Source organism: Aptenodytes patagonicus, chromosome 13, assembly GCF_965638725.1.
Source record: "Aptenodytes patagonicus chromosome 13, bAptPat1.pri.cur, whole genome shotgun sequence".
Classification (NCBI taxonomy): Eukaryota; Metazoa; Chordata; class Aves; order Sphenisciformes; family Spheniscidae; genus Aptenodytes; species Aptenodytes patagonicus.
The window spans coordinates 7546994-7573744 of record NC_134961.1 but is presented as its reverse complement, the minus strand read 5'-3'; the positions used below and the strand labels follow the sequence as shown (position 1 = coordinate 7573744).

Here is a 26751-nt window from a genome sequence, read left to right as displayed (position 1 = left end):
TGGAACAAAAGAGCCAAGGACTTCAGTCTTGTCCTTTTTAAGAAAAGAAGAGGAAAAAACGTTAAGAGCAACTTGATCAGTCTGTCAGTATCCTTCTTTGGAACAGAGATGTGTCTGCTAGTTTTCAGGCTAGCAGGCAAAATGCACAGCAGCATCTGAAAGCTGGAAGTCGAGGCTGAATATGTTCAGTATTTCAAAACAGGTACAGAGTTTCCAGATTAAGGACAATCAGTACAGCAGTTTATCACTAGAAATATTTAAGATTAGCTATATTTAAGATTACGTCCTTCCCCATCCCTTAAATGCATTTTTCTGCTTCACTAGAGTAACTAATTCAGGGAAATAGAAGGTCAGACTAGATAATCAGTGGTCCTCTTCAGGAAAGCATCAATATTGACCTATTTTAGAAGAAAAATATTTGGAAGCCAGTATTGGTAAAGCTGACAGCTGTCATCAGACTGGAGCGTTGCAGTAATAGCAAGACAGAAAAAGAAAAATGTGGTTCTTTTCCCTGGGCAAGGATGCCCTCTTCCCAGTTAATGTTAAGAGCTGGAGTTTTATTGATGGATCAGATCCTTTACTATTTCTATATGCGTTTATGAACACAAGCTTCTGCCTGTCTAAAATGTCAGCTGTTTTTACCCTTTTGATCCACTTATTCATTAACTTTTCTGTACCAGGTATTCCTTGTTTGCAGTAGTTAATCACCAGGGAACCTTGGAGAGTGGGCACTATACCAGCTTCATCCGGCAGCACAAGGACCAGTGGTTCAAGTGTGATGATGCCATTATCACCAAGGCTAGCATTAAGGATGTGCTAGACAGTGAAGGGTAAGTTGTGAACTGGAAAGGAGAAAGGAAGGGGAATTTTGACCTTTGTTGGGTTTTCCTTACTTTCAGTTAAAAGACCCTTTCATCATAGGGAAGACTTAATTTCTCTCTTTGAATATCTAATGTCTCTCTCTGTGTATGTGTCAGTGCTTCAGAATGTTGCTTTATAATCCTGGATTTGTTGAAGGAAGGAGGAGGGAAGGATGAGGGACATCAGCTGACTCTGCAGTGTCTGTAACCAGCGCTTACGTCTAAACTCTTGCTTGCTAACGGAAAGGACTCTGAAAACCAAAGGGATATGATTGTCCAGTGTAGGAGCAGTATTTACTTCCATGACACAATCCAGTCTTTGTCTGCAGAACCTTTGGATTACTATGAGTGTAAAAGATTTGAAGAAAAGCCATTAAGAAAATACTGTGAACCAGAGTGGCAAGGCTATATGGGAGGCAGGTATAGAATGTGAGCTGTTTCTTAGCTCATGGCTTTAAATTGATTTCAGACTGACATTACGGTTTCAGATATTTGCACTAGACAAGTATTGGGAGTGCAGAGCAGTAGTTTGCAAGGGAAGCATCTTGGTGTTCCTCGTTTGAGGGAAGCATTGGGGACTGGTACATGTTTCAAGAATAAGGTAACTTAAAATCTGAAGTCTTCATTTTGCATTTTCAACTATGGACTTGGTACTGGAAAGATAAGCCTTTATTGTTCTTGTTTTAATTATTCCTGACATTTCCATGGATTGCTGCAGGCACAGATGCTCAGTTCATAATTTTTTTAACAGATTTTCCCATTTTTTCACTTTTTGAACTTCAACCAGGAAGTAAAAAAATCTATCCTGTAATATCTGAATTTTAGTGTTAAATGATTTGACAAAGTAACTTGTGCTTTGAGGTGAGCAGAAAAATGAGTTTGTTTTTCTTCGATAACAAGTGGCTAGCTCTGGTCCTCAGGTGGGGTATGTCTGTGGAAGAAACTGCCACAGGCAAGGAGGAGAGGATACGGAACGCAACTGCTGCCCATGCGTCTCATTAAAGGCTGGTTTGAGCTCTGATCCATTTTCCCTGGTTCAGATAAAGGCTGACACTAAATACATCTGCATTGTACAAGGGAAGCTCCATAGGGCGTGAGGTGGAATGATAATAATTGGAAAGTCTCAAAAGTGCTTTGAAGCATTTTAAGAGTCATGCAGTGACCCTGTCAGTGTGTGGTGTGTAAAGAGTATGTAGAAATGAGTCCACTTCCCTCTGACATGTAACTGCTTGAGGGCTGGGCTCCGTTATGTAGCAGTACGCATAAAGTAATTAAGGACAGGAAGAATTTCATCCTATTAAAACACCAGATTTGAGTACAGATTGAGACATTAGATTATTGGAGTTGGATTTGATTGGGACACATGAGGTTTTACCCACATGCCCGGTTCTTCGTTTTGCTTCTGTAACAGTAAATGGCAGACAGTTTGCAATAATCCTAAGTGTCTGATGCTTCGGTAGTATGACTCTAAAGCAACAGTTGCATCTTAAAGGACCCTCTGTTGTATTTTGTGTCATGATAGTGTTAAATGGATGCTGCCTGTCTGGGCACCAACACGGTCCAATCTTCCGGAGCTTTCAGGTTTGAAGTAGATTGTACAACAAGAAGGTTTGGCTGTTTGATGTACAACTGTTCAGTTTCCCGAGTTGCTGGTAAAATTATTTCAGCTGGCTTCCCTCCTCCTCATCCGTGGTTACTGTAGGGAACTGGCGTGTCCCTGGAATCGCTTAAAATTGAAAAGAAAAACAAAATTAATAGTCCTCATTTTTTATGATCGCATCAATGGAAATACTAATCTGCTCCAACGCTTAGCAGAAAGCTGAAATTGTACCTCTGCTTTCTTGCAGATATTTGCTGTTCTATCACAAACAGTTCCTGGAGTATGAATAGCCTTATCCAGCAGCTTGTCAGATATAAACAAGGAAGAAAATAAGCAAGCCTTCTGAATCGACACACAAACCTACCTGAAATGAAAAGACCCATTAAAAAACAACTAGCACTGAGCTGTAACAGGACCTACTTGACACTGACTCAAAGCCTGGCGGAGTAAGAAATGAACAATGTCCAACGTGTATGCAGTCCCGCAAGGACAGAAAGGGGGAAAAAAAAAAGAGGCTACAGTCAGTCACTTAACAGAGGAAATATAAAATGAAAGGAATGCTCTGGGTGGGGGAAATGGGAGCAGAGGAGTCCGGGCACTGGTACATCTCCTATGTTCCTCCAAAATGTGTGTGGGAAGGCAAGGGGTTATACCCTCATCTCCATAAAGCATCTTCTCCATTTGGTGCTTCAGCTCCAACGACCAATCATATAACAGTTAAAATTAAAAATCCAAGCCCATTTTTTATGCATATGGGTCTGAAAGCAGTAGAGTGGAGGAGGAGGGGATGACACAACTAAAGGACTTTGCAAGTATCTTTTTATTTGTGAATTTTAGTTATTAAATAAATACAGTATGAAACTATTAGGCTCTTTTTTTTCAACAACCATAAAAGAAATCCTGGATTGTGGAACTGAAGCTACAGTACTAAGACAGGTTTTCAAGCATGCCTGCTTGCACAGGTAATGTTTAATGCCATCGGACTGCTCATCAAAAGCATCAGCACAGATTCTTTTCTGTTTGAGCCCTTTTTTGTTTTGTTTTCTATAAATAGCTATTTTCTTAATTTTTTTCCTTTTATTCCCTTTTTTTCACGAGAATGAAATTCATAAATGCAACCATCAGTAAAAACGAATGAATTGGCGTGTTTATACTGTAAGAGTGGTCTTGGTTCTTTTTTTAAATCTTGTGAATAAGTTTGAATTTCTCAAAATTGTTTGTTTTCTTGTTGCTGGTTTTGGTTTGTTCCCCCCCCCCCCGCTGCCTTCCAAAGGCGCATATATATGACACTTGAAAGAGCCTCAGCATTGAAAAATGTGCCATCTGTTAGAAACGGTTGCTGCTGGGGGCAGCATCGAGCGATAGATCCACCGCTATTGAGCACTTCTGCAGTGCACTCCGTTTTTAAGTAAACAACACATTTTCCTGGTATGTGCTAGGCTGGTATTGGTTCCTTGTATCCTCCCACATGTATTAACTCCTCACGTACTCCTCTCCTCCTTGCAGAATCACAGCCTCCGTATCGGCGTCCTTAGCTTGCAGCGCTCGGTGCACCAGCCTATTCTCGCTTTTGTCACAAATGCGGTTTTGCTCCTTTTCTCCCCCTCCGCCGCTGTCTTTTAAAAGCAGCTCGTTGGCTTGTCGAGACACCAGCAGTAACCGCTGGTGTGCTGGATCTTCCTCTCAGGAGGCTGGGCTGTGCCTTGGATTGCAGCCCGTGAGAGAAACCGTTCAGAGCGTAGAGCTTAAACAAGCAAAAATAGCTTTGTTCTCCCTTCCTTATGGAACCTATAGGGAGCTATGTGTAAGAGTTAGGCACTGTATAAATTGGTGTAAGAGCCACACCAAAAAGGTCACTAAGCTCTGCCTATGTATCCAGCCAGCCACACTTTTAACCACAGTGTGGTTAAAAACATGGATGGCTCTAACCTTTTAGATACTGTGCTCTAGAAATGAGTTACAGGTGCCTAACCTACCTGAGACCAGAGGTGGAAAGTGATCTGATTAACAGAAGAAATAGGAGGAAAACAAGGGAAGTGGGTTTGTTTGTTTTTTAAATGAGCATCTTGCAAGAGCAGCTGAACAAAAGGATGGTGGAATTGCGTTCGATTTGTACACAAACTGGAAGAGTTCAAGGCGGTTTGGTACATCAAGAGATTTCTGCGACAGCTTGCAACAGAGAAGGCAGAAGGGGCAGTTAATTGAAGCACCCTGAATACCAAATCGGACACAGAAAACGTACCGTACAGCATGGGAGTTACCTAGGCAGCCTGATTGCTGCAGAAGTGATAGCGTACTCTGGTTTTGTAACCTGTCTTTCCCTATCGTCATGCTTGAAATAATTTTCAATTGTAATTGGGTGCCGCAAGATTTAACCTGAGCGTTCCTGTCGCAAATGAAAAATGGCTGGAGAAATGCAGATGAATGGCGCATCCGCAGGAAAGGGGGCCCCTCCCTCCCCGAACTGGGCACGGTATCGTGCAGATGCTCGGCGACGCTTTCTGCTACCTTTTAATAATGCAGCAAGCTTGCGGAGGAAGACGAGAATCAGCCTTTCGTTATTCCCAGGGCTGCTGCAGTTGGCGTCCCCACCTTGTCCTGTTGCTGGAGGAGGAGTGCCACCGCGCGGCGGCTGGGTTTCGCGGTGCGGGGATGCCTTCGCTTTGTGATGCCGAGGTCTGAGCCTTTGGCTGCTTTTTTTGATGCTGGAGCCTGAACAAATGAATTCTGTTTTCCACCAGCACGCGCTTGGCCACCGGAGCTAATGCAGTCTGCTTCGTTAATCCTTCAGAAACAAATTGTTTAGGGACGATGCCAGCCATATAAATCAGCCTTCATTTTTTTTCGCCACGCCTGTAAGGCTGGTGAAGAGGGCTGTGCTGTGTGCAACTGTGCTGGTACAGACAGTTTTCAGTGGGAGATGGAGAGCGAGGTGGATTTCATTGCTCTGTTTCTGGTTTCAAAACCAGAATTCCTGGTGTATTAAAAGCTCTTATTCTTTTCTTCCCCTTGCCATCCCACCCCCTGTGTCTCTCTCTGAATCGTACCAGGCATGTTTCTATTTCCAGGAACAGTAAATCAGCGCAGGTTGCTAGAGGAGGGGAGAGCGTTTTCCCTCTTCCTATAAAAATGGAAGAACAGCTGCTGTCATACGAGCAGCACTACCCCTCATGATGCTTTTTCTCAAACACAGCCTTCTCTTACTCTTCATCTCTTCAGAAGCAGCCACGCAGCTCGTACACCGGGTTTATTCCCTGCAGAACCGGGAGGTTTCTCTGTGCAGAACTCTCTTGACATCACCTTTAGGAAAACGCCGACCACAAAGCACCTTCCTGTGCAGCAAGACGCTAACGAATGGCTGATGAAGTTATGCCTCCCTCGCGTGCTGGCAGACAGCGGTGAAGGGCCGCCTCCTCCACGAGTGATGACCGCGCTGCTTCGGCTGCTGACCCTCTTCATTTCGGGGAGCAGTTTGGGGTTGACTTGTTTATTTTGAGGTACGGTTTTATATCAGCACAGCTTGGTCTGTTGTGAGGAAGCATCTGCAGAAATGACTGAAAACAAAGACTGGTGTGGTGACGCGGGCTCATGCTGGAGTGCATATTCTGTTATCTACCAGCAATGAACACGGCTCTACGTGGGGCACAAAAACAGCCAGAAAGTGGCTTTCAGCATACTACTGTCTTGTCCCTCAGCCACTTGACTGGAGATAAAGCTTTACTTGATGCTGGTGCCTAATGAAAACCTGAGCAAAAGCAGAAATGTGAGAATTGATTAAACCCCCAGGTGGATGCTCTTGCTCAAAATCAGTGCCCTTAATTCCACCTAGTTTAACTTGTCCCAGCTGTAACTGCTTGTGTCCCACACTTACAATGTCCCTCTAGTATTGGAAGTGATGTCTCCAGGAGTGCTCTGTCAGAGCTGTTGGCCAGTGGCTGCACAGGCGATACCAAATCCATTGATTCCTCTTGGTTCTCCAGCATCTAAGGGTTGTAGCTGGGAGCATGTATATTGTTCTCACTGCTGATGTGTTCAAGTTGCTCCATGTTACCTTTTCTTTTATATGCTGATAACAGTAGTTATCCTCCTGAAGGAGGAGAAGGCACGTCTGTGAGGGCGTGAGGAATGCTCCCCTCTTGTGTATCGATGCTGGAGGGAAGGACTTGGTTTCTGATGAGCATTTTCCCCGGTTTCTGGGACACAAGTGATGCTGGCTGCTGTAGGGTGTTGCTGCTTCCTCCGTCTACTGCAGCGAGTGCTGGAGAAACCAGAGAAGCACTAAGCAGCAGCCCGGGCAGCGCCGCTCTGCAGGCAGCGCGGTGACGGGAGGGACAGCCCCAGCCCAGCGCAGGCTCTGCCTTGGTGTGAGAAGGCGAGTGGCCTCCTGGGCCAGCTGGAGCAGGAGCTGCTGCTTGCCAGCGCCATGCAGGGTGAGCTCTTGTGCTAGCTGGCATACGTGCTGTCCTAAAAGCTTTCTCGTTTGACTAATTGATGCCTCTTGATCCTCAAGAGATGCCCTAATTGCAAAACTGGTGGCACATGTTCAGTTATTTCTATCCTATTTTTAAATAAGGTTCTGAATCTCCTTGCACAAGTAGCATGGCCGGGGGTTCCCACGGGTGACAAGTGCCTGTCCCTGGAGGTGACACCTGAACGTCCTTGGGGCACGGGAGCCGGGCTGAAGCCGGGCGTCCCCAGCACTGCCTGCAGGAGCTCTGTGCTGGGAAGGGGCAGCGTGACAAGGCACCGGGTCTGCTTATGGGGGTTTTCCTTCTCCTGGAGCCCCCATCCTTGCTGGGAAGTGCTTGGGCAGAGGGGGGCACGGGGCTGGGGGCTTTCCCAGCCCTGGTGCCAGGGGGGAGACGTGCTGGTGCTGCCCCAGGGTAAGTGCAAAACCCCTTCACCCTGCAGAGGCTGAGAGGGGGAGGCCGTGGGGGGGGGGGAACCAAGAAGAGGAAGAGAGGCAGCGCTTTCAGCGCTGGGGAGGCCAGGAGGTCGAGGGGAAGGCCCAGCCTGAGCGGGAGGTCAAGCTGGTGGGGAGGCCAAGCAGGAGTGGGAGGCCCAGTGAGAGTGGAGGACATAGTGCTGTAGGAGGTCATAGAGGGAGCGGGACACTGAGCAGCAGTGGAGGGTAAGGAGAGGGCGAGCACGAACAGGAGCCTGACGGAGCACGGGCAGGGCAAAAGGCTGAGGGAGGCGGAAGAGGAGCGTGAGGATGAGCAGGAGCGGAGGCTGAGCAAGAATGCACGTGGAGGCTCTTGGGGAGACTGAAGGGTGTAGGAGATGAAAGGCGGAGCAAGATGCCAAAAGATGGTGGGAGGGCAAGGAAGAGTAAGGCAGAGCTGGAAATGAAACGGAGACATGGGGGGAAGCTGGATGTAGAGATGGAGGCCGAAGAGAAGTTAAGGCCAAAAGGAGGGTGGGAGGCCAAAAGGGGGTGGGAAGCCGAGGAAGAGTTGAGGCTGAGCATGCTTGTAGGCCAAAGTGGCTTCTGGGGCCGAAAGGCTTTTGGAGGTGTAGAGCAATTGGGATGCTAATGATGCCATGTATTTGGGGCCATGGTGTCAGTCTATGGGAGCTCAGGCCATGGAAGCAGGAGGCCACAGGACCGGAGACCATGGGAACTGAGGCCACAACACCAGAGGCAGATTCCACAGGAGAGAAACGACAGGAGCTAAGGCCATGGAAGATGATGCTCTGGAGTTGGAGGCCCTGGGGGCATGGCTGTGTGAGAGGAGATGCCAAGAGGGAGTGGGAGGCCGAGCTGGCAGGGTGGCCAAGAGGGAGTGGGAGGCCAAGAGGGTCTTCAGGTTGAGAGAGTGGGAGGTAGAGGCAGTATGGAGGGTGGGAAGCCCATGGACTGGGTGCCGAGAGAGGGTGGGAGGTGACAAGTGTGAGAGGTTCGGTGGGTGGAGGTCCGGGGGTAGGCCCAGCCAGCGGAGGCTGCCGCTGACACCGTACCCTGCCAGCGGCTTGCTGGTGGCCAGGGTCTGTGTTTTGTTCTCTGCGCACATGGGTAAGCCCTTGCTCTCCCCATCGCACCGTGGGGTGGTGGCCTTCAGGGCTCACCCATCGTGTTTAGGAGACCCATCTGAGTAAAACGAGATTCCAGTTTTGAAAAGGCTTGTTTTCTCCCCTCGGATGCAAATGCAGCACAATACAAAACTCGTCCCTTGTGCTGCTGCGGGATAAGGACTTCGCTAGACAGAGGGAAGAGGTGAAAGGCAATACGCGAGGATAACGAGATGGAGAATTGTCAGGTTGGTTCCCGGAGCAATTCAAGACAGCAAAACTTTGCCCCACGTACCAGCTGTTGGACCAACGCGTGGGCTCTTAGTCCTCACCTTAAACCACCTCTTGCACTTTCTAGTTCTAATGGGTTTCATGTGGTCCTAACGCCTTTCTGCTTTGTGACCGGACATCGCTCGTGGCACTGGCTTTGTCGTGGTCACCCTCCAGGAGGTGCCTTCTCTAGTGATAAGAAAACATTGACATTTAAAGAAATACATAATATGGGGGGGGGCAGTCTGTTATAACTATCTGCTCGTGCTTTCTCCAGCTGTCTACTTTCCCAGCACCAATTTGTGCATATATTGACTCATATTTATTGTTCCAAGTTTGAAGCTCTAGTTTGAGAAAGTGGAGAGGATGAGCTCCTACCAGGAGTGATTTCCCACCAAGCAAAAAATTCCTACACTCTCCTTTAGTAAAAATGAGAACTTCAAGTTACGTGTCGAAACCCACATTTTTCCACAGTAGCTTTCAAAGCCAGGTCAGATAAAAATCTTCCCTCAAAGCAGCTGTATCTCTAGCTGGTTCATCGCTTTTACCAGCTATTTTGAGTAACCCTGACCAGACGTACATAAATCCAGTTTTTTAGAAAGTTCTTGGACTTGGATGAGGTTTCACATTTAAACCCAATTGCAGCGGGGATTTTGGTTCCTGTCCCAGCTCCTGCTGTGCAGCATTGTGTCCTGTCACAAGGCAAAGCCTCGCCGTCACCCATGACCTGTCCTCCCCTCCCGAGCAGTGTTGAAAGCTGGCAGTGGAGCTTTACACCTTGTGCCTTACTGAATATTCTGTCCTGTAAAGAAACGTCTGTTAAAGTCAGAAAACACGCCACTCTTGAGAGCGTGGCAGTGGCTTTCAGTGGACATTATAACTTCCATGAGTAACTTCTTGGGTCTGAGTCCATGTTTGAGATGCTTACAGCTCTGCTTGTGAACCGCTTGTGTTACGTGGTAGAGTTTTCAAGCAGGGAAAGGTGTGCCTTCCATGGGGACTGGTGGACACCACAGTCTGTCTCTGCAAAGGGTGTTGATGCGGAGCCAGGATCAAAGTGATGCTGATGGTGGAACCAGGATGAAAAGCCCCAATGAGACATCGCTCCCAGTGACTGGGACGCATGGAGGAGTCTGCAGAGGTCAAGTCAGAGGATGAAGACTTCCTAAATGGGAAGATGCTAAATGGGAAGCGACTTCCATCGCTGGGAGTGCACAAGAATAATGAGAATTTCATTTCCTGAGTGGAAGAAAACGGCACTGTCTGTAGCCTACAGCCCTTGGGCAAAGACTGTGCCAGGTCCGCTGGTCCTGGTAGAAGCCGATACGGTCACTGGAAACGGAGGGTGAAGCAGCTGTGTTTTGGGGGCAGAGGGAGCATCCCTCCTTTCTGATCCTGTGCAGGAACATTCACTACGGTCACGCCATAAGCGTCTTCTCTTGTGAAGGAGAACATATGATTTTGAAGTGGCCATCGTCAGGGCTGGGAATGGCCCCAGCGCTTCCTCTGCTGCATATCCCCGTGTGAGAGGGAGCAGCTCTTTCCCCTATATGATAGGAGGTGCTGTGGCACGATTTGGTCTCTTGTACAGCAGAGCCGTGTCCAGGGAAGCAGAAGCCACAGGTTTCCACCGGCTCTGGGACCCTGCTGCCGGTGGATCCATCACCAACGCTGCCCGCTTCCACGAGACGATCTGCGAATAAACTACGTGTATTAGCTCAAGCGTTTTTAGGAGCACCTTTTATCCAAGAAGTGCTTTGCAGTGCTGCATTAGAGGCTATAAAGAACCAGTCCTGGAAATGGAGAGGACATCCGCCTCCCACCACTTTGATAAAGCCCTCGGCACTGTGTGTTGTACGTAGTGCATCACCTACATGCTCACACCCAGTCCTGCCACCCTGGGAGGTGAGATCTGAGGGGGAAATTGGAAAGTGCCTCGAACGGGAAGGCTGGAGGTTTAGCACTAAAGCAATTGTGATATTTATAACGTTACATGTAAACTTTCTTTTCATTAAATGCTGCTTTTGTAGCATACGCAAATGCAACGGCGCAGCACTGTGCAAGGTGCCAGAGCTCCAGCGAGTGCAGCGTGGCAGGCTGGCTGCCCGCGGCCAGTACAAGGGACCCATGACGCTCTGCGGGCTGGACGCTAGCTGTCAAAGGGCTCTGCTCCGTCATCCGAGATCTGATAAGCAAGGTTACACCAGGGGTATTAAAAAGCACATAGTAAATCTCTTTGAACCTGGCAGCCTCCCTTAAAAGTGAACGTTCAATGCCACCGTGTCCTTCGACCAAAGCAGATAGGAATGGCATGAATTACAGTGCTGCTGGAGAGTGACTCGGAGCCACGCACCAGCTCGTGGGCTTTTTCTCCGTGACTTTTGACACCCAGCATGACTGGCTTTGAAGTGTATGTATGTAAACATGTACGGGTATACATAAATAGGTAGACAGACCTTTTTATTTTTAAAGGCAGGGGAGGAGAGGAGGAGGGAAAATAAAAACATCTTTTCTATATTGAATTACTGCACGTAATCCTTTCCCTATCTTTTCTCCCTAAAGACTTGTGAAGCCCCCCTGGTTCCAGGGCTAAAACTTCAGGTTTTGATGCTGCAAGATAATTCAGCAGACCGGCTGCATCAAGGAGCAAGCGGGCAGGTGGTTCATTCTGGAAGAGGGTTGGCTTTTTGCAATTCCTCCTCCCCGTGGCTCAGCCTCTGGATAGAGACTGGAGAATTGCTGGTCGACTGTGCAGCTCCAGCTCCAGCCCTCAGCCCAGCCCTGCGTGGCAGCGGGAAGCTGTGCCTGTGGCTTTGCAAGAGAGTGACTGAGAAGGGGGTTACGATGGAGAATCCGGGCATGGGGATTCAGTCCTGCTCCTCTTCCAGGCTCAGACTGAACCGCGTTGCATGTCGTTTGCTTTCTCTCCCTACCTCTCTTACGAACTGGCTCTGCTTTCTGTCCCTCCCAGCAGTACCTGGGAGCCTGTCCACCACCAGCTCCCCATCTTCTCCCAGCCCCCCCAGTGCAGCCAGCACTCACCTTTGGAGGAGTCCTCCCTGCGGTGGCAGGTCCCAGTGCTGGCTTGGCAGGAGACCACCTCTCCCTTCCTCCGCAGGTGGGTCCAGCCCAGGAGCAGGGAGCAGATGAGGGTGCAGAGGCAGAGCCCCAGCAGCAGGTACACCACCAGCCACGGCTCCGGCTCCGCGCACGCCTTCTGCTCCAGCACAGCCGTGGGCGGCGAGGCCGTGACCAGCGTGGCTGGCAGATGGGGGGTGGCCACCAGGCCACCTGCTGTGGGCCAGGCAGAGACGGGTGTGCTTAGAAACCCCTCGGGTACACACTTCACACTATTGACTTTTTGATAGGGAAAGGGTGTTGCTAATGGTACTCGTGCACTCTGCTTGGAAAGAATTTGAAAGCAGCTATGCACCGCCTCTGTTTGCTTGCATTTCTCTTCCATGGCGAGGTAGGGGAGATCCCTTCCCCCTTCTCCAGTGATCACATCTCAACCCCAATGTGGGACTTGTAGATCTCGGGGAAAATAACCCGTCCCCTCCTGCTCCCCCTCCCCGAGGGCTGGAGGCAGCTCAGCAAGGTGGGAAATGCAACTGCTGATCTTGCCCCTGGCTGGTAGAGCCGAAGGACGGGTCTGTGAAACACCGACGCGCAAAAGGGAAAACGCACTGTATGATGGAGAAAATGGGAGAGAGACAGACGCCCTGCCCTGGCTTTCTTTTCCCTGGTCCCAGTGAAATGGCAGCACACACACAACCTCCCAGGATGAAGAGAGCGGGGTTTGCTGTCCCTTTCCTAGCTTCAGTCCCGTAACCTGGCTCCTCTTCCAGCCCGGCCCTGGGGGGCCCTGCCCCGCATCCCCGCTCTGCCAGCCCTCGCGCGTGGCCTTACTTTCGCAGGACGGGGCGCATTGCTTCGGGTGCTGCCCGCAGACCGTGGTGCAGTTGATGCAGTTTTTCAGGAGCTCGTCGTAGTAGAAGCCGGTTCTCCTGTTGCAGTCCATGGACTCTGCAGGAGGAGAGGGAGACGAACGCGGTGTCCTGAGCACGTCCTCCTCCCTTGTCATTTGAGCACGAGGCTCCCAAACCACCGCCCTCCCACCGCCCTCGGTGCCTGGGTTCGTGCGAGGACGAGCCTGCGGCCGCTCTGAACGAACTCACGGCTCCGACAGGCGCAGAACGAGACCTGCACGCTGCTCTAAGTGTTGCCAACCTCTCCAGGGCTGGCAGGGTGACAGATCCACGGGATTTGCAGCGGTGTTTGGCCGTATGATGAATACTGGGGAAAGGCATCTGCTGGCAGCTGCGTGGGGAGGGGACGGTATGCAGCCAGACGTGTGCAGCCGTAACCCACCTGCGGCAGCAAGCTCCTGGTTGCTGTTCTTAGAGCTGCTGCCGCCCTGGGGCTTGCACGGCTTTTCGGGTCACGCCAAAACCTGCCTGAGCACTGGCTCGGGACCCCGGGGATGGCATCTCCTATCCTCAACAGGGAGACGTGACTTGTCGCTGCACGCAGCCGTGGCACAGGGCTGGGTCCCCTGTGCCCTAGGACAGGGTGCAGCAGTCCTAGACCACAGCTCGCTGGGGAGGGAAGGGGCCATGCACAGGGTTGTGTACAGGGTTTGGGTGCAAAATGCATCTGTCTCTCTTCCTCCTCACCTGTTATTACCGCACCTTGATGCCTGCCCCAGCACAGGGCTCACAGTACAGCCTTGCAAACGTACAGCTTGAGTTTATAATTATCCACATCAACTGAACCTGATGTATCTCAAGGCCCTGCCTTTGGAGGGTGGGGTGTCACCGATGGGGGATATGAGTGTTGATGCAGCTCTGGGAAGGTTCCCTGTGACCCCAGAAAGGAGAGCTACAGAGACGTGGACAACTTGATCCTGTTCTGTGCTGAGCTGTTGCCAGACCCAGCCCATCACTGAGAAGCTGTCCCGTTCCCCAGCGTTTTTGGCTTCAAGCTCTGTTAAGCTGAGCTGGCTCGGCACCTGCCCTGTGGTTCATCCCACGGCCTGATTTCCCCTCCCAGCTTTGCCCCATCGCGGCCTGCTCGGTCCAAGGACGGCCGCTCAGGCTACAGCCCCACGGTGCCCACGACCGGCCGCCCGACACTCACCGCACAGGGCAGCACACCTCCTCACTGTGGGCCGGCCGCATACGAGGCTGCAGGGGATGCACTGGCAGACGAGGGTGTCCCAGTACTGCTGATCGGTGCAGTTGTTCATGGCATCCCACCCGATGTGCGTCCCATCCATGGCTGCGGAACGGGAGGCAAGTAGGTACGGGGTGGCCCTGCAGCCACCTCGTCCCTTTGCTAGGGCTGGGACACCTCGCAGGGGGATGCCCGGCTGTGCCCCAGCCCTCTCTGGTCCTAGGCTCGGGCAAGACCATACAGCAAAATCTGCTTCAGGCTTAGCAAGCCCTTCAAATTGTAACCCTACATGAGCGTGTCCTGTGCCGGTCCCTGGGGACATGCAGGGTGACCACCCCGGCTTATAGGTGGCCCTGGGCTGCGCCCTGAGGGTCTGGGGATGCACGCAACTGCCTGCGGGAGTAAGAACGGTGGGAACCACTCCTGTCTTTATATGCTTTTCTGAAAATAACAGCAATACGACCAGAATGACCACTGGCAACGCCTTCTGAAACAATTTTTAATTCTGGAAACTTCTGAATTCCTCTGTGGTGTCGGGGCGGTTCGTGCCATCCTGTGCATAATTTCTGACATCTCCCTTTGGTTTCTGGCATCATAACGAAACCCGATTTTGATGTGTAAAAGTCCCCTAAGCAGCAGAAGGAGGGACGTCTCTCTGGGAGAGCTTTAAGCGCTGGTTTAACCAGCGCCAGCTGGGACACCTGGAGGTGGACGTGCTCTTCTCCCCGCGAGAAGCCGTTCGTCCCATCCTCCCCTGCCACGGTGCACCCTGTGCCTGCGTGGGCTGGATGTGATGCCGAAGGCACAGGAGCGAGGCATCGGCAGCAGCCCTCAGCAGCACAAAAACCTAGCCAACAACTTACAATTGTAAGAATTAGCTTGCTAATGAGCATTTACTTATTAGCAGCTGAAATCTTTGTGCATGTCCCCATCTTTGGGTGCTGCATATCTCTGTCTGCAGCCTCACCTGTGCCACCGCAGGGTTTGGCCTTGGAGGCAACCCAAGCGATGGTCTCGGTCCCTGGCCATGCCCCTGCTGACCCCCCGCTGCCCAGCAGTACCTGCCGGCGCCGCACGCCGGGTCTGCGGCAGGCGCGACCGAGCAACTGCACGAAGCGCTAACCCAGCACGAGGGCGGCCGCGGCAGAAATGTGCCGTTTGCTGACCGAGAGGGCTCGTGGGCAACCACATCCCTCTGCGGAGCCGTGCCGGGGAGCCACAGCTGTTTCCTGCCGGTGCTGACAGGACCCAAAAGGTTTAAAACTCCCTGATGCCGCAGCACGGCGCTGGCCTCTGCATGCCCAAAGGCTGCACATTGCCTCGGCCGGAGCCTCTGCACCACAGCCGTTGCAAAGCCAAACTTTGATTTTTATATCGAAACCCCCCTGTACTCTGGTGGGGATCTCTCCTTCTCTCTCTCTAACACTTGGGAGCGTGCAGCAGTCGGGCACTTTGCATGTCCGTCTGTCCTGCCGTTGCCCACACAGCACCTTCCCTGCAGAGGGGCTGAGGACGGGCTTCCTCCGCTGCCTGCTGTGAATTGGCCTCTACCTGGGGCAGCACATGTAAAACCCTCCCATTGTCAGGGATAAATCCACTCTGCACAGGGATGCTGGCCGTATAGTTCCACTCGTTCAATTAACATTGCTATAAAATTAAATAATTACTTTCTATCGAGCTGACTGAAGACATTCCCCAGGGCAGAGCGAGGCTCAGGCCGGTGCTTTCCTCAGATGCATCTTTGAAGATATTTTGTACCCAAAGTGAAGAAAGAGCAGACCCCCACGGATGGCGGCGAGCCCTGGGGATGGCGGCGAGCCCTGGGGATGGCGGCGAGCCCTGGGGATGGCGGTGAGCCTGGCCATCCTTGAGCTACGGTGGGGTTTCACGTGGGATAACTGCATGGGAAACGGAGATTTGGGGCGGTGTCTGAGCTTGGCGGCTGCAGGCTGGGCAGCTCCTTCCCCGCTGCTGCTCTGCTGCGAGGGCAGGTCCAAGCCGGGTGTTCAGCCCCATCTAGGAAAAATCCTGCCCGATGGCTGAGCTCCCCTCCCCGGGGAGCCTCAAGGTGTGCGTGGTGCTCCCGGCACGGCGCAGCCGGGCTTTGCAGCCACGCATTTTCCAGCAGAGCCGGCTGCGTTTCCCCCTCTGCCTCTGCACCCACCAGGGACCAGCACCCCGAGCTCCCCTATGGACCCCTCGTCCAAAGCATTAAGTGACTGTTTCATCTCCAGCCCCATGGCACTGACCGTCTTCAGCAGGGTGGAAGCACTTTGTGGTGGCTCTGCTCCTCCAGCGAGAGCCCGGGGAGACCTTCCGCTCCCTGCCAGCACTCTGGAAATGTCGCTGTGGCCCTGAGCCCTGGCACTGACAAGCCCCTCACCCCCATCTCTCCGCGCAGCCCCTCCGTGGGGTAACTCACGTTTGACTCTCCCGCGGTGTCTAGTCCCCCTCGGCTCCTGCCATTGCACTGCGAGCTCCAGCCCCGAACCCGCACATTGCTCGGGAGGTTTATTATTAGAGAGAGATTTGATTAATGCCTGGGCCATGCGTTTCCTGGGGTTTCCCCTTATCCCTTTGATGCAAATCGGCCGCACGCAGAGCGCATTGCATTGGCTTGTCGGGCGTCCCTGGGCTGCCGGGGCTCGGGGGGCCGGGGAGGGAGGCACCCTGCGGGGCGGTGTGTCGCCGGGTGTGGGGAGGGCCACGTTGCAGAGGGGCTCGCAGTGGTGGGGACTCTGCAGCACCTGCCCTTGCGTTGCCTGGCTGCAATGGGATAATTCCTTCTGCAGAGAAGCGCGTTTTGCTCTGTAGAGGAGACGGTTATCATGGGTCAGGAGAGCCAGCGGGCGACCCTGTGGGTTATTGCTTTCCTGGGCTTTGCAGAGGAGCAGCTATGTCAGAGCAAAAGGCCATGCAGCCACAGGGGATGCCACCGCGTGGGGCTGCAGGTGGAGAGGAGCAAGTCCCCCTCCCTGGGTCTCTGTGTCACGGCTGCGGAGCCCCGCGGGTAGCATCCCACCGACGCCGCACGGCACCGAGGGCCAGCCACCCTCGCCTGCTGGAGCCGCTGCGGCTTACCCTGCCTCCGGCCGGGACCAACGTCTTTCCCTGTCCGCGGGATGGTCAGCCCCTGCCACTGGCCTGTCTCCTGCTCACGGCATGGAGAGCATCTCGTGGGCCCCAGTAAGATGCTTTAAACACTGCTTTTCTCTAGTGCATCTGTGTCTTGGAGGCAGGAGGGTTGCAGGAGGGCTGCGCTGTCCTGTGCTGCCCTGCGTGGGCAACGGACGTCCCGGCTGGACTCGGGGCCCGGCGCTGCCCTCGCTGCTGGCAGTGGAGGTGCATGAAGAATTAATAACACAGCTTGGTTTTCACAGAGGGAAAGAGCTACCTCTGCGCTGCTGGCAGCCTCCAAGAGTAGAGCAGTATATTTATTTTTAGATCTCACCTCACCCTGCAAGTGGAATGGGCTTGATCAGCAAACCCGCGAAGGAGCAGCCAAGCGACACCCCCAGGGCCGCCTCCGCGGTGGGATTCAGACCGCACTGTGCTGCTGAGAGCGTCTGCCCTCGCTCAGCCAGCGCAGGAGGGAGCGGGCTGCGATTGCTGCCACGGCTGCCCCGGTGCCTCCGACCAGCAAAATACCCCGGGTAGACCCGGCCGGTGGCACGACGCTCCCTAGGGAATGTCTAGTGAAAGCAAAGCCAAACTGGTTTTCCCCTTTTCCACTGGCAGCGCGTTCATTTCTGGAGGTTTCTCCCCTTCTCCCGCAGAGGTGCTGGGCAGGGCTGTGCCGTGGCCGTGGCCGTGGCCGTGCTGCCGGGAAGGGGCGAGGGGTGCTGGGAACGCGGCAGGACAGTGACTCAGCTCAGCCCGGTGGGACCTTTCTGCAGAAGTAGCTGAAGGGGGAAGGAAGAAGCAATACCTGTTACTTTCTATAAACATCAGCAGGGCAGCGTCAAGGTTTTTCCGTTCAGTTCAAAAACTCCTACTTTGTGTTTACCGTGGTGATCTGCAACTGAGAGAGACCAAAAGGCCGCTTGCAGGGCGCAGCGCTCTGTGTCCATTGCAGGGACATTGGAGGCTGAACCTGCTCACAGGGAGCAAAGCCCAAAGCAGAGAAACCCAGCGCCTCGCAGCTGCTCGGCCCTGCAGTAGCTGCATGTGGCCCATCGTGTCCCAGCTCCCATGGGAGGGAGGGAACCAGCATCGGCACCATCCGACGAACCACAGGGCTTGGAGCGAGGACTGGGAGAGGAGGAACACCATGGCCACAAGGGCCACTGCAGCACCAATGCTGTGCCACGTGTCGTGGCTCTGCACGTGCATCTGATGCAAAGGATGGGATCGTTGCTGGGCTTGAGTCTCCTGCTGGGAAGACCTGTGGAGGGTCCCGGGAGGGAGCGGGAAGGCAGAGGCATGGCTGGGAGGGGGCGTTGCACGGTGCAAGGGCTTGGAGGGAAAATGCACCTTTGACTGCATGTAACTGGTGGCCGTCCATGCGCAGACTCGTCCCACTAGCGCTGTGCCCCGGGCAGACGGCAGAGCCCGTGGCCTGTTTGACTGCAGAGCTAAAGCCGACGGCAAAGGAAATCATGATTTCAGCATCGTCTGCACTGCTTGAGCGTGGCAGAGCATGGTCCTGGAGCGACGGTCCCAGCCCTGCCCTCTGGTTCTTGGGGTTTTGCAGGGGAAACCTGCCTCTGTAAATAGCAGCGGGAGACTTGCAGTTTCCACCCTGGTTTGCCCTCAAGAGGGAAGTGAGAAGCACTTGGGGGCGGTTTGTCCCTCCTCGCTGAGCAGAGACTAGGCAGTGTGATTTCGGCTTTAAAATTCTCGGTGTGTGCTGTGACCGGAGCCCCACCTCCTCGGCCGTGCACCCCAGCAGCCTGGCGCTCTGTGCCCCAAGCGGCATCACCCCCTCCCACAGCCTCCAAGGACGGCGCGTGGCTCTTAAGCACCTCCAAACATGGTCCCCCGTGAGCTGCCATCTCACAGCCAAGGCGGTGGCTGCCAGCCTGTCCTGCCTGGGGTCGTCCCTGTGCTCTGGGACACAGACGGGGATCGGGCAGCAGCCGCCAAGCACCCTATTCCGGGTTCCTGGGTTAAACCCTTCCTTTGCTGTGTGCCACTGGTGGGAAAGCGTCGATCGGCAGTTCCTCGTGCAGCCTCCCAGCGTGGTGCATCCCTCTGCATCCCTCTGCAAGGCTTTGCATCCCACAGCATCCCCTCTGCATCCCTCTGCATCATTTTGCATCCTTCAGCACCCATCTGCATATGGCTCCGGAGGTGCCGTGGTCTATTTGGGATGATAGAGCCTAGTTTTGTCCCAACGATAAAATGTTTTTTTTCCTCTGGGCTCTTGCCCCGGTGGCATTGCTGCAAGGAGAGCTGCAGGTAACGGGCAGACGGGGTGGATGATGTTTGGCTCCCAAAATTTTGGGGGGATGCCTCACCTTCCCTTTGTTACGCAGTGAGCAGCTTTGCTCGGATATTTTCCTCCCAGCCTCTCCTTAGCCCGTCTGCCTTTTGCAGCCCCTGTGCTCGGGCAGGGCTGGGCCTTGATCAAGGCATTTGCTCGCACACGTGCTCCCTTTGGGACCTGAAAAAAGGGGCCGTGGGGGCGGGAAGGGGAAGAGGAGTCATTTTGGGTCGAAACCGGCAACTGCGAGGCTGGACTGAGCACAGATGGGTCTGAGCGTGGCTGCTGAAGACTCATTTCTTTCACCCTAATTCCCTGCGGACGCGTGCTCTTAAATGCGCTGGGGTCAGGATGCGTCCGTCCCCTGCGCGCTGCCTGGCTGTCCTCCGTGTCCTGCCACCGCCGCCGATTCCTCATGGCAAAGCGCAGAGCTGCTACGTGACCAAAGCCACGGGGTTGCCGGTGCACGATAGCCACCGCCGCTGCCTGGTTTTTCGGTGCGGGCAGGTGCACGGCCGGGTCCGTGGCGGCACACCGGCTGTCTGCACAGGACCTGCACCCACGCGCAGCTGCAGAGCCATGGCCGTGCCGCAGCCGTCCTGTTCGTGAAGAACCACCACGTTGTGCTTGCGGCCACGTCTTGAGCAGCCCTGGCTGCCCGCCCTGCCTGCAACGCCGCAGCCCAGCCGGGAGCCGAGGGCAGCGACGGCTCAGCCTGGGGGGCCGGAGAGCCCCGGGGTGCAGCTCCAGCTCCCCACTCCTGCAACCCAGGGGTGCCCATCCTGTGCCTGGATGCGATGCCGGGCCCAGCCGTGCTCCCGGCTGTTTGGGTCTCTCCCCAGGAGATGGCACCCTTGGCTAGCCCAGCCCGGCTCCCCGCTGGGTGCTGGGTGCTCTGGCTGCCCTTGTAGCCCAGACACCCTCCAACCGGCCACTCCGGCCCTGAATTCACCTAGCCAGGCCAGGGCCTCTCTGCCAAGGAGGATGCCGCCCCACAGCAGCCAGGCTGGCTCCTGCCTGCTCCCCGGGGCCAGCCGGGCCCGGGTGCCTCCGTTTGCACCAGCCCCTCGTGCAAGGTGGGGTTCAGATGCCCCCGTACACCCCACACTGCCCCATTCCCCCGCTTTTCACCACGCTGTCATCCCGCCACCGCCCCATGGGGCTGCAGCGGGGCATCGTCCCAAGGATGCTCAGCACCCGACGGTGTCCGGGTGCTGTGGCAGCCCCCGTGCCGCAGGGTCTGCCCCCTCGCAGCGGCTGTGCCAGGGGGCTGCAGGCGAGCCCCGGGGCGAGCCAGGCTCCAGAAGTGCCCATGTGCCTCATCGGGGGCAATGCTGCAAAAACCACCTTGCCAAAACCCGGCACAGATCAGGAGAGGGAAGCGTTACTGAAAACCAGGCTGCGTCCAAGGCCGGCTCCCGAAACCCGGTAGCCAGCTGGAGAGCAAGGACAGCCAGACGGGAAAAGATCCGGCTTGGCTGAGGGCTGGCACAGAAGCGAGGATAAAACCCTATAAATGCATAGCGAAGGGGCAGGGAAAGGAGGCTTCAGCGCCGGGGCTGTGTGCTGAGGTGTAAAGCGTGGGTGGCAGATAAGGGAAATGAGTCAAAGAACAGTCTTTGGCTAGAGAAGCTAATCGGATAACGCATCGTTTTTAACCTGGCGGGAACAACTCCCCATCCCCACCTCCGACATCGCTGGATTTTCTCAGGACGAGAGGCGTTTCTGGCAGGACCCTCGCAGGAAGGGGCTTGCAGGCTGCCGAGGAGCTCTGCTGTTAATTTTTAACACTAAAAACCCTGGGGAAATTCCAGAGGGCTGGAGGGCGGCCAGTGGGAGTCTAATATTTAAAAGGGATGAAAGGGCTGACCCTGGCAATTACAGACCAGGTAGGCTGATCGCAGTCCCTGGGCAAATTATGGGCTGGGTAATTGGGGATACTGTCAGCCAAAAATTAGAAGCTAAAAATATAATTGAGGTCGTTAGCTTGGTTTCATGGATGGCAGCTCCTGTCAAGTGAGTCGGCTTTGGTTTTTGGCATGACTCTGGGCTGGCTGATAAAGCTAATTGTGTTGCTGCATTATAATGGGTTTCTCCAAAGTACTTAATTTACGGCCATGTGACATTTTCATTTGTAAAACTTGCATTATATGGAGTCAGCAGAGCAGACATCCGACGGCTGCAGCTGGCAGCTCAGGGGCGGTGGCCAAGGGGGCTAGCGACGGAGGAAGCTGGAGGGACCCGATTTTACACGGGACAATATTTTTAGCAGGGACGCTGAGAGGTGAGACAGGGAGTCGGCAGGACAGGCAGCCGTTCCCCTCGCAGGGGGATCTGCTCTGCCCGGCCGAACAGGCAGGGCCCAGCCAAAAGGTGGGGGGGAGCGTGTGGGAACAAAAGAGCCGGATTTTCCCTGCTAAAGCACAGCGAGGTCCAGTGGCAGGAAGCAGCCAGGGGACCCGGTCACCGATAACCCGACTGGGAGCGTAATTAACCATTGGCCCAATTTTAGGAGAAGGGTGTGAACTCGCAGGCATTTGGTATCTCCGGACAGGAGGAAATCTCTGCTTGGTGGGACATGATTTAATGCGGCTTCTGGGACAAGCTCAAGCCTCTGTGTGTGTGTGTGTGTGTGTGTGTGCGCGCGCGCGTGCATCCAGCAAAGCAGAGCTGGGCTGGACCATCCTCATGGTCTTTTCCAGCCCCGTGGAAGCGGCATCCTCCTCTCTGGGCTGCATCAGCCGCGGTCGAGCACTGTGGATTTCCTCCGGTGGATAATTTGGGTTGTTTTATTTTTCCCAATGGGAAAATTGGGCACAGGTAGGGCAGGGCACAGAGACAGTACCTGGGGCAGCCCGGGGGACTTTCCCTCCCTCAGTGAGGGTGTTTTTCATTCCCATACAGATTTCTAACCTGTGGGTTTCACCCCTATTAGACACAGGGTGGCTTGAGGGGCATCCAAGCCTCCCCCGACCAGTGGCTCCCCTGCCAGATATTCCCCAGGCAGGGCTGGGCTGGGGGCTCTGGACCCCCCCACAGCCAGCCTGGCTGGCTCGAGGGGCCACATCCAGCCCCCCATGGCTGGGACTCCACTCGGTGCAGGGCAGGAGGAGGGGAACCCTTGCAGGCGCCGCTCTGTCCCAGCCTGGATCCAGTGGGGATCCCAGGGCTTGCCATCTTTAAACCATGAATCCTGCCCTCTCCCCTGGGCATCCATCTGTCTGGCTCCACCGTAATGACGGCGAGGCGGCGGCGCAGAGAGATCAAATGACTTGCCCAAGGTCCCGCAGGGAGCGATGGCCACCCGGGAGGGGCACCCGGCCGTCCTGCTCCTGTCCCAGCAGCGCCCGGCCCTGCAGGAAAAAGTGCCGCATCGCAGCTTCTCCTGCAAAACAAGGTACGGCCACGTGTACCACGTCCCCATCCCGGTGACATCCTCGCAGGCGGAGGCGGTGGATGGTCCTGGCGGGACCTCCACGCCACAACGGGGAGCGGGTGCTGCTCTTCTCTCGCTGGTGGGGTTTGGTGCTGCCGAACCCTTTCCTGGAGCAGGAGGGTTTTGCCGATGCCCTTCCCAGGCTGGGGCCAGCGTAGCCAGAGCCGGTGACTAACACCTCCTGGTTCGCAGCTTGTTTACCTGATGCCGGGGCTTCGGTTTGGATCGCTGACTCACCGCAGCGCCTTCCCCCTCTGCCGCTGCAGCTCCCTGACGAATACTTTCCATTTTCCCATTACTTTAATTGCCCTCGTTTGAGGAAACTGCTCTGGACTGGCTCTGGGCTGAAGAGACCTGTTACGCACGGCTGACCCAACCGGGCATCCCCGTGGTGGGGGCGATGGGGGGACAGTGGGGTGGGAGACCCGCCTCCGCGGCACACATGGGGGACCTCCGTGCCATGGCTGTGCCGGGGCCTAGGGCATGCAGGGATAGTCATCGGCAGTGAGTTTTCGGCGGCCCCGCCAGCTGCACACGTCGAACGCGGCACACGGGCGGCCAGTGGCGCGCGGACGCCAGCTCTGGCGCGGCTAAATGTGGCCCAACAGGTTTGCGGAGAGGCCCGTCCCGTTCGGCTGGATTTTTGGAGAAGCTGGAGCCAGCCCCGGCACCAGCCGCTTCCAGCGAGGTGCTGCCGGCTCCGGCGGGGCCGTGCGTGGCGCCAGGTCATGGCCCCGAGCCACGGTGCAGCTCGGCCACGTCTCGGGGCAGGCACAGCCCATGGCATGGGAGACGCCGGTCCTGGCTCCATGATCTGTGCCATTACTGTGCCCTTTTTGGGGGGACAGTGCCCCATGGTGCTGGGGAAAGAGCAGCCCCTTCACTCCTGGAGGGTCCCCCCCCAGCCTGTGGGGTCCTGCTCCGTCTCCCTGCACATCGATGGGGGGACACGCACCAGTCACCCCCTCTCCCCCAGCTCACCACCCAAAGCCCTTTTGGAGGTGTGTCACCCTGCTCGTCCCGGGAGCACGGGAGGATGCTGTGCGCGTGGACCTTGTGTCGGCTGTGGGTGCTGTGCCTCTGCCAGCTCGTGGGGAGCCCCGAGGAGGTGGCGAAGAGCTGGGGACCACAGGTAGTGGTGCTCAGGGAGCTGCAGAGGGGCTTTTTGATAGAAAAAAAACGCCGGGCATCTTTGGGACCTGTGGGATGCAGGGGACGCCAGGTCCTCAGTAAGGGATGTGGTGGGCAATAATCCAACAACATCAGGGATGGAGAGAGAGAGAGAGGAAAGAGGGATCAGGGCAGGATAAGAGCTGGTCGGGAAAACTGTCTGCCCTTCCCTGAAGAGCAGGCGTTCTGCAGTCATGTGTCAGGTGAACCCTGGACCCACGGCGAGGGCGTCAGGGTCTGTAAATCCCGGAGGGGAAAATCCTCCCTCCCTGGGGAAGGGCCATGCTGCTTTTACAACTTTAGGGTCAAGGGAAAGGCGAGAAAATCCACCCAAACCAGCGATGCGTGGGAGGCTGGTGGCCACCCCTCATCCTGCACGTCCCTCCCAGGAGCACCGCGTGGGCTTGGGGCCGCCTGGGCAGCCGGTGCGGGGCCGGGTGAGGGTGCAGCGGTGCCACCGGTGTGGGAGTGGGGTCAGCCCTGCAGCTCCGCTGTCCCATCCTAATCCGTGGCACACCAGCACTGTGCGTTCTGCAAGTGGCAATGGCAAGAGGGAGAAAGATGATTAAAGCAGCCTTTGATGAAGCAAAAATTAATAAACAAGCAGGCAATTGTGCTGGTCTTTATTTACTCCCAGATGACAGCGTGGAGCCGGCGTGGCGAGGCCGACGAGACCAGGCCCCACATCAAACAGACGGGCAGCGCCGGGCGCGAGGGGACCATGCCGCTACCTCTTCTCCGACAGGTTTTTCCTGGTCCCAACAAACCCGGGAAGGTCCGTGTGGCTGTTCCTAATAGCAGGGCCCCATTCCATGCCGGCGGGGAATATTGGGGTGAGCAGGAGACACTATGTGCCACTGCGGCATCGGAGCGCGGCGGGACGTGGCGGGCTGGGGTGCATTTTGGAGGTGCCGCTTGGCACGCTCGCACTGACCCCCTGCTCCGGGGCCGGCATTCCCACCTCTCTCCTGCTCCAGTGATGCTCCACAAGCACGGAGGTCCCTGCTCCGGCCCTTGTCTGACTGATGTGCAGAATTAGGGCTGGGAGAGTAAAACCACACCCGATGCGTGCCCGCAGGTGGGTCCCTCGGCCACCCCCAGGAGCAGAGCCAGGAGGCCAAACCCGCGCCCTCGCGCTGGGTCCTTATCGCCTGGTCGGGCGTATTTAGCTGCCGGTGGTGCCAGTTTCCACCAGATAAAAATGCACTGGACAAACAGGAGTTCCCCGCCGGCCCTGGGGCGGTGGCACAGTGGGGGACACAGCTGAGGCGGGACACGCACCCCTGTCCCTGCTTCGTCCCAGCGGGTCCCCAGTGCCGCACGTTGCAGAGCTGCAGGAGGGGCACGAGGCCGCATTGCCCCCGAATTTGAGTGTCCAAGCGGGTGATGAACCCCCCCCATGTGCCCACCCGTGCCAGGACTGGGACTGTGCCCAAGGTTGGGGACGGGGTCAGGGTTAATGCGGGCAGTGCCTCTGCTGCAGGGGTTTGGCACCCCGGGTCTGTGCCACCGATGGGGCCATGGCGCCATGCACTGCTCGAGCGTGGGGGCAGCGATGTGGGCTGGCCCCCGGGGGGGGGGGGGGGTTGCAACCCGGGGCACCCCTCTGCTCGGGGGTGGCTGTGGGGGTGCAAACCCCACACGTTGCATCGTGTGTCCCCACTGCTGGGTGGCCAGGAGGGGCCTGGGCCGTCCACGGGGCTGTACAGTGGGGGGGCACTGCACTATATGGGGGAGCTGTGTATGGGGGGGCTGTGCATAACGGGGGGGGGCCGTGCGTGGTGCAGGGGGTCTGTGCACTGGGGTGGGGGGGGTTCATGCGTGACGGGGGGGGGGCAGTGCATGGCACAGGGGTCGTGACAGGGTGGGTCAGTGCATGGAGGGGCCTGTGCGGGACAAGGGGTCTGGTGCACAACGTGGGAGGGGCCGTGCGCGGTGGTGGCGGGGGGTCAGTGCAAGGGGTGGGGGGGCCGCGCACGGTGAAGGGGGGGGGGGGGGGCGGTGTCTCAGTACACGGCGAGGGGGGTGTCCGTGCCCGGCGAGGGGGGTGTCCGTGCACGGCAGGGCTGCGCAGCAGAGCGCCGCGCCGAGGGCAGAGTGCGGGGGGCCCCACGCAACTTCTCCCGCGGGGGCTGTGCCGAGCCGGGCCGGGCCGAGCCGAGCCGAGCCGAGCCGAGCCGAGCCGAACCGAGCCGGGCCGGGCCCGCCCCCAGCTGTCAGCGGGCCGCCCCTCCCCCACGGCCGAGGGGGGCCGAGGCGGCCCCGCCGCGCCCTCCCCTCTCCTTGCATCCCATTGGCCAGGGCGGCCTTTTGTTAGCGGCGGGTGCCCGCCTCCATTGGCAGGCGGGGACGTCCGTCCGCGCTGCGGTACCGCCCCCTTTTCCGCCTGGCTCCGCGACGCTGGAAACTTTGCGGGCGGCGCAGTCGGCAGCGGCGCCCGCAGCGCCGAGCACCCAGCGCCGCACCGGAGCCAGCGGGGCCCCGCGCCGCCCAGCCTCAGCCCAGCCCAGCCCAGCCCCGCAGGGCGGGGGTACCGCGGCCCTTGCGGGCCCCTCCGCGCCGCCCGGCCATGCGCGCCCGCTGAGCCGCGGCGGAGGCGGCCGCCTCGCAGTTTGCTCCCGTCCCCCGTTCTGATTTTACCCGTTTTATTTATTGGGGTTTTTAGGGTGTTGGTTTTGTCTTTTTTTGACGCTCCCCGCCGCGCTCCGCAGGCGCCGGGCGGAGGCCGCGGCCCGCGGTGAGGGCGGGCGCGGGGCGGCGATGGGCGCGGCGGCGGGCGGGCGCTCCGCGGGGCGCTGAGCGG

General features: G+C 56.3%; 2 protein-coding genes across 5 annotated transcripts in view; one reads left to right on the top strand and one right to left on the bottom strand.

The window, feature by feature from the left end:
• The window catches only part of USP22 (ubiquitin specific peptidase 22), a 113779-nt gene extending 110160 nt beyond the window's left edge, over positions 1 to 3619 (top strand). For all 4 annotated transcript variants that reach the window (XM_076351348.1, XM_076351345.1, XM_076351346.1 and 1 more), the window contains 2 exons: positions 681 to 830; positions 2708 to 3619. In XM_076351348.1, coding sequence (XP_076207463.1) covers positions 681 to 830; positions 2708 to 2750 — 193 coding nt within the window. In that variant the 3' untranslated portion in view covers positions 2751 to 3619. The remainder of the gene's footprint in view (positions 1 to 680; positions 831 to 2707) is intronic.
• Positions 3620 to 10100: 6481 nt separating this feature from the next.
• TNFRSF13B (TNF receptor superfamily member 13B) lies at positions 10101 to 16466 on the bottom strand. The gene is made up of 5 exons (XM_076351350.1): positions 16340 to 16466; positions 13882 to 14022; positions 12652 to 12768; positions 11785 to 12036; positions 10101 to 10435 (listed from the first exon to the last, which is right to left on the bottom strand). Exons 1-5 carry the CDS (start codon positions 16464 to 16466, stop codon positions 10161 to 10163), a joined length of 912 nt encoding a protein of 303 aa, XP_076207465.1. The 3' UTR covers positions 10101 to 10160.
• Positions 16467 to 26751: the final 10285 nt, after the last annotated feature.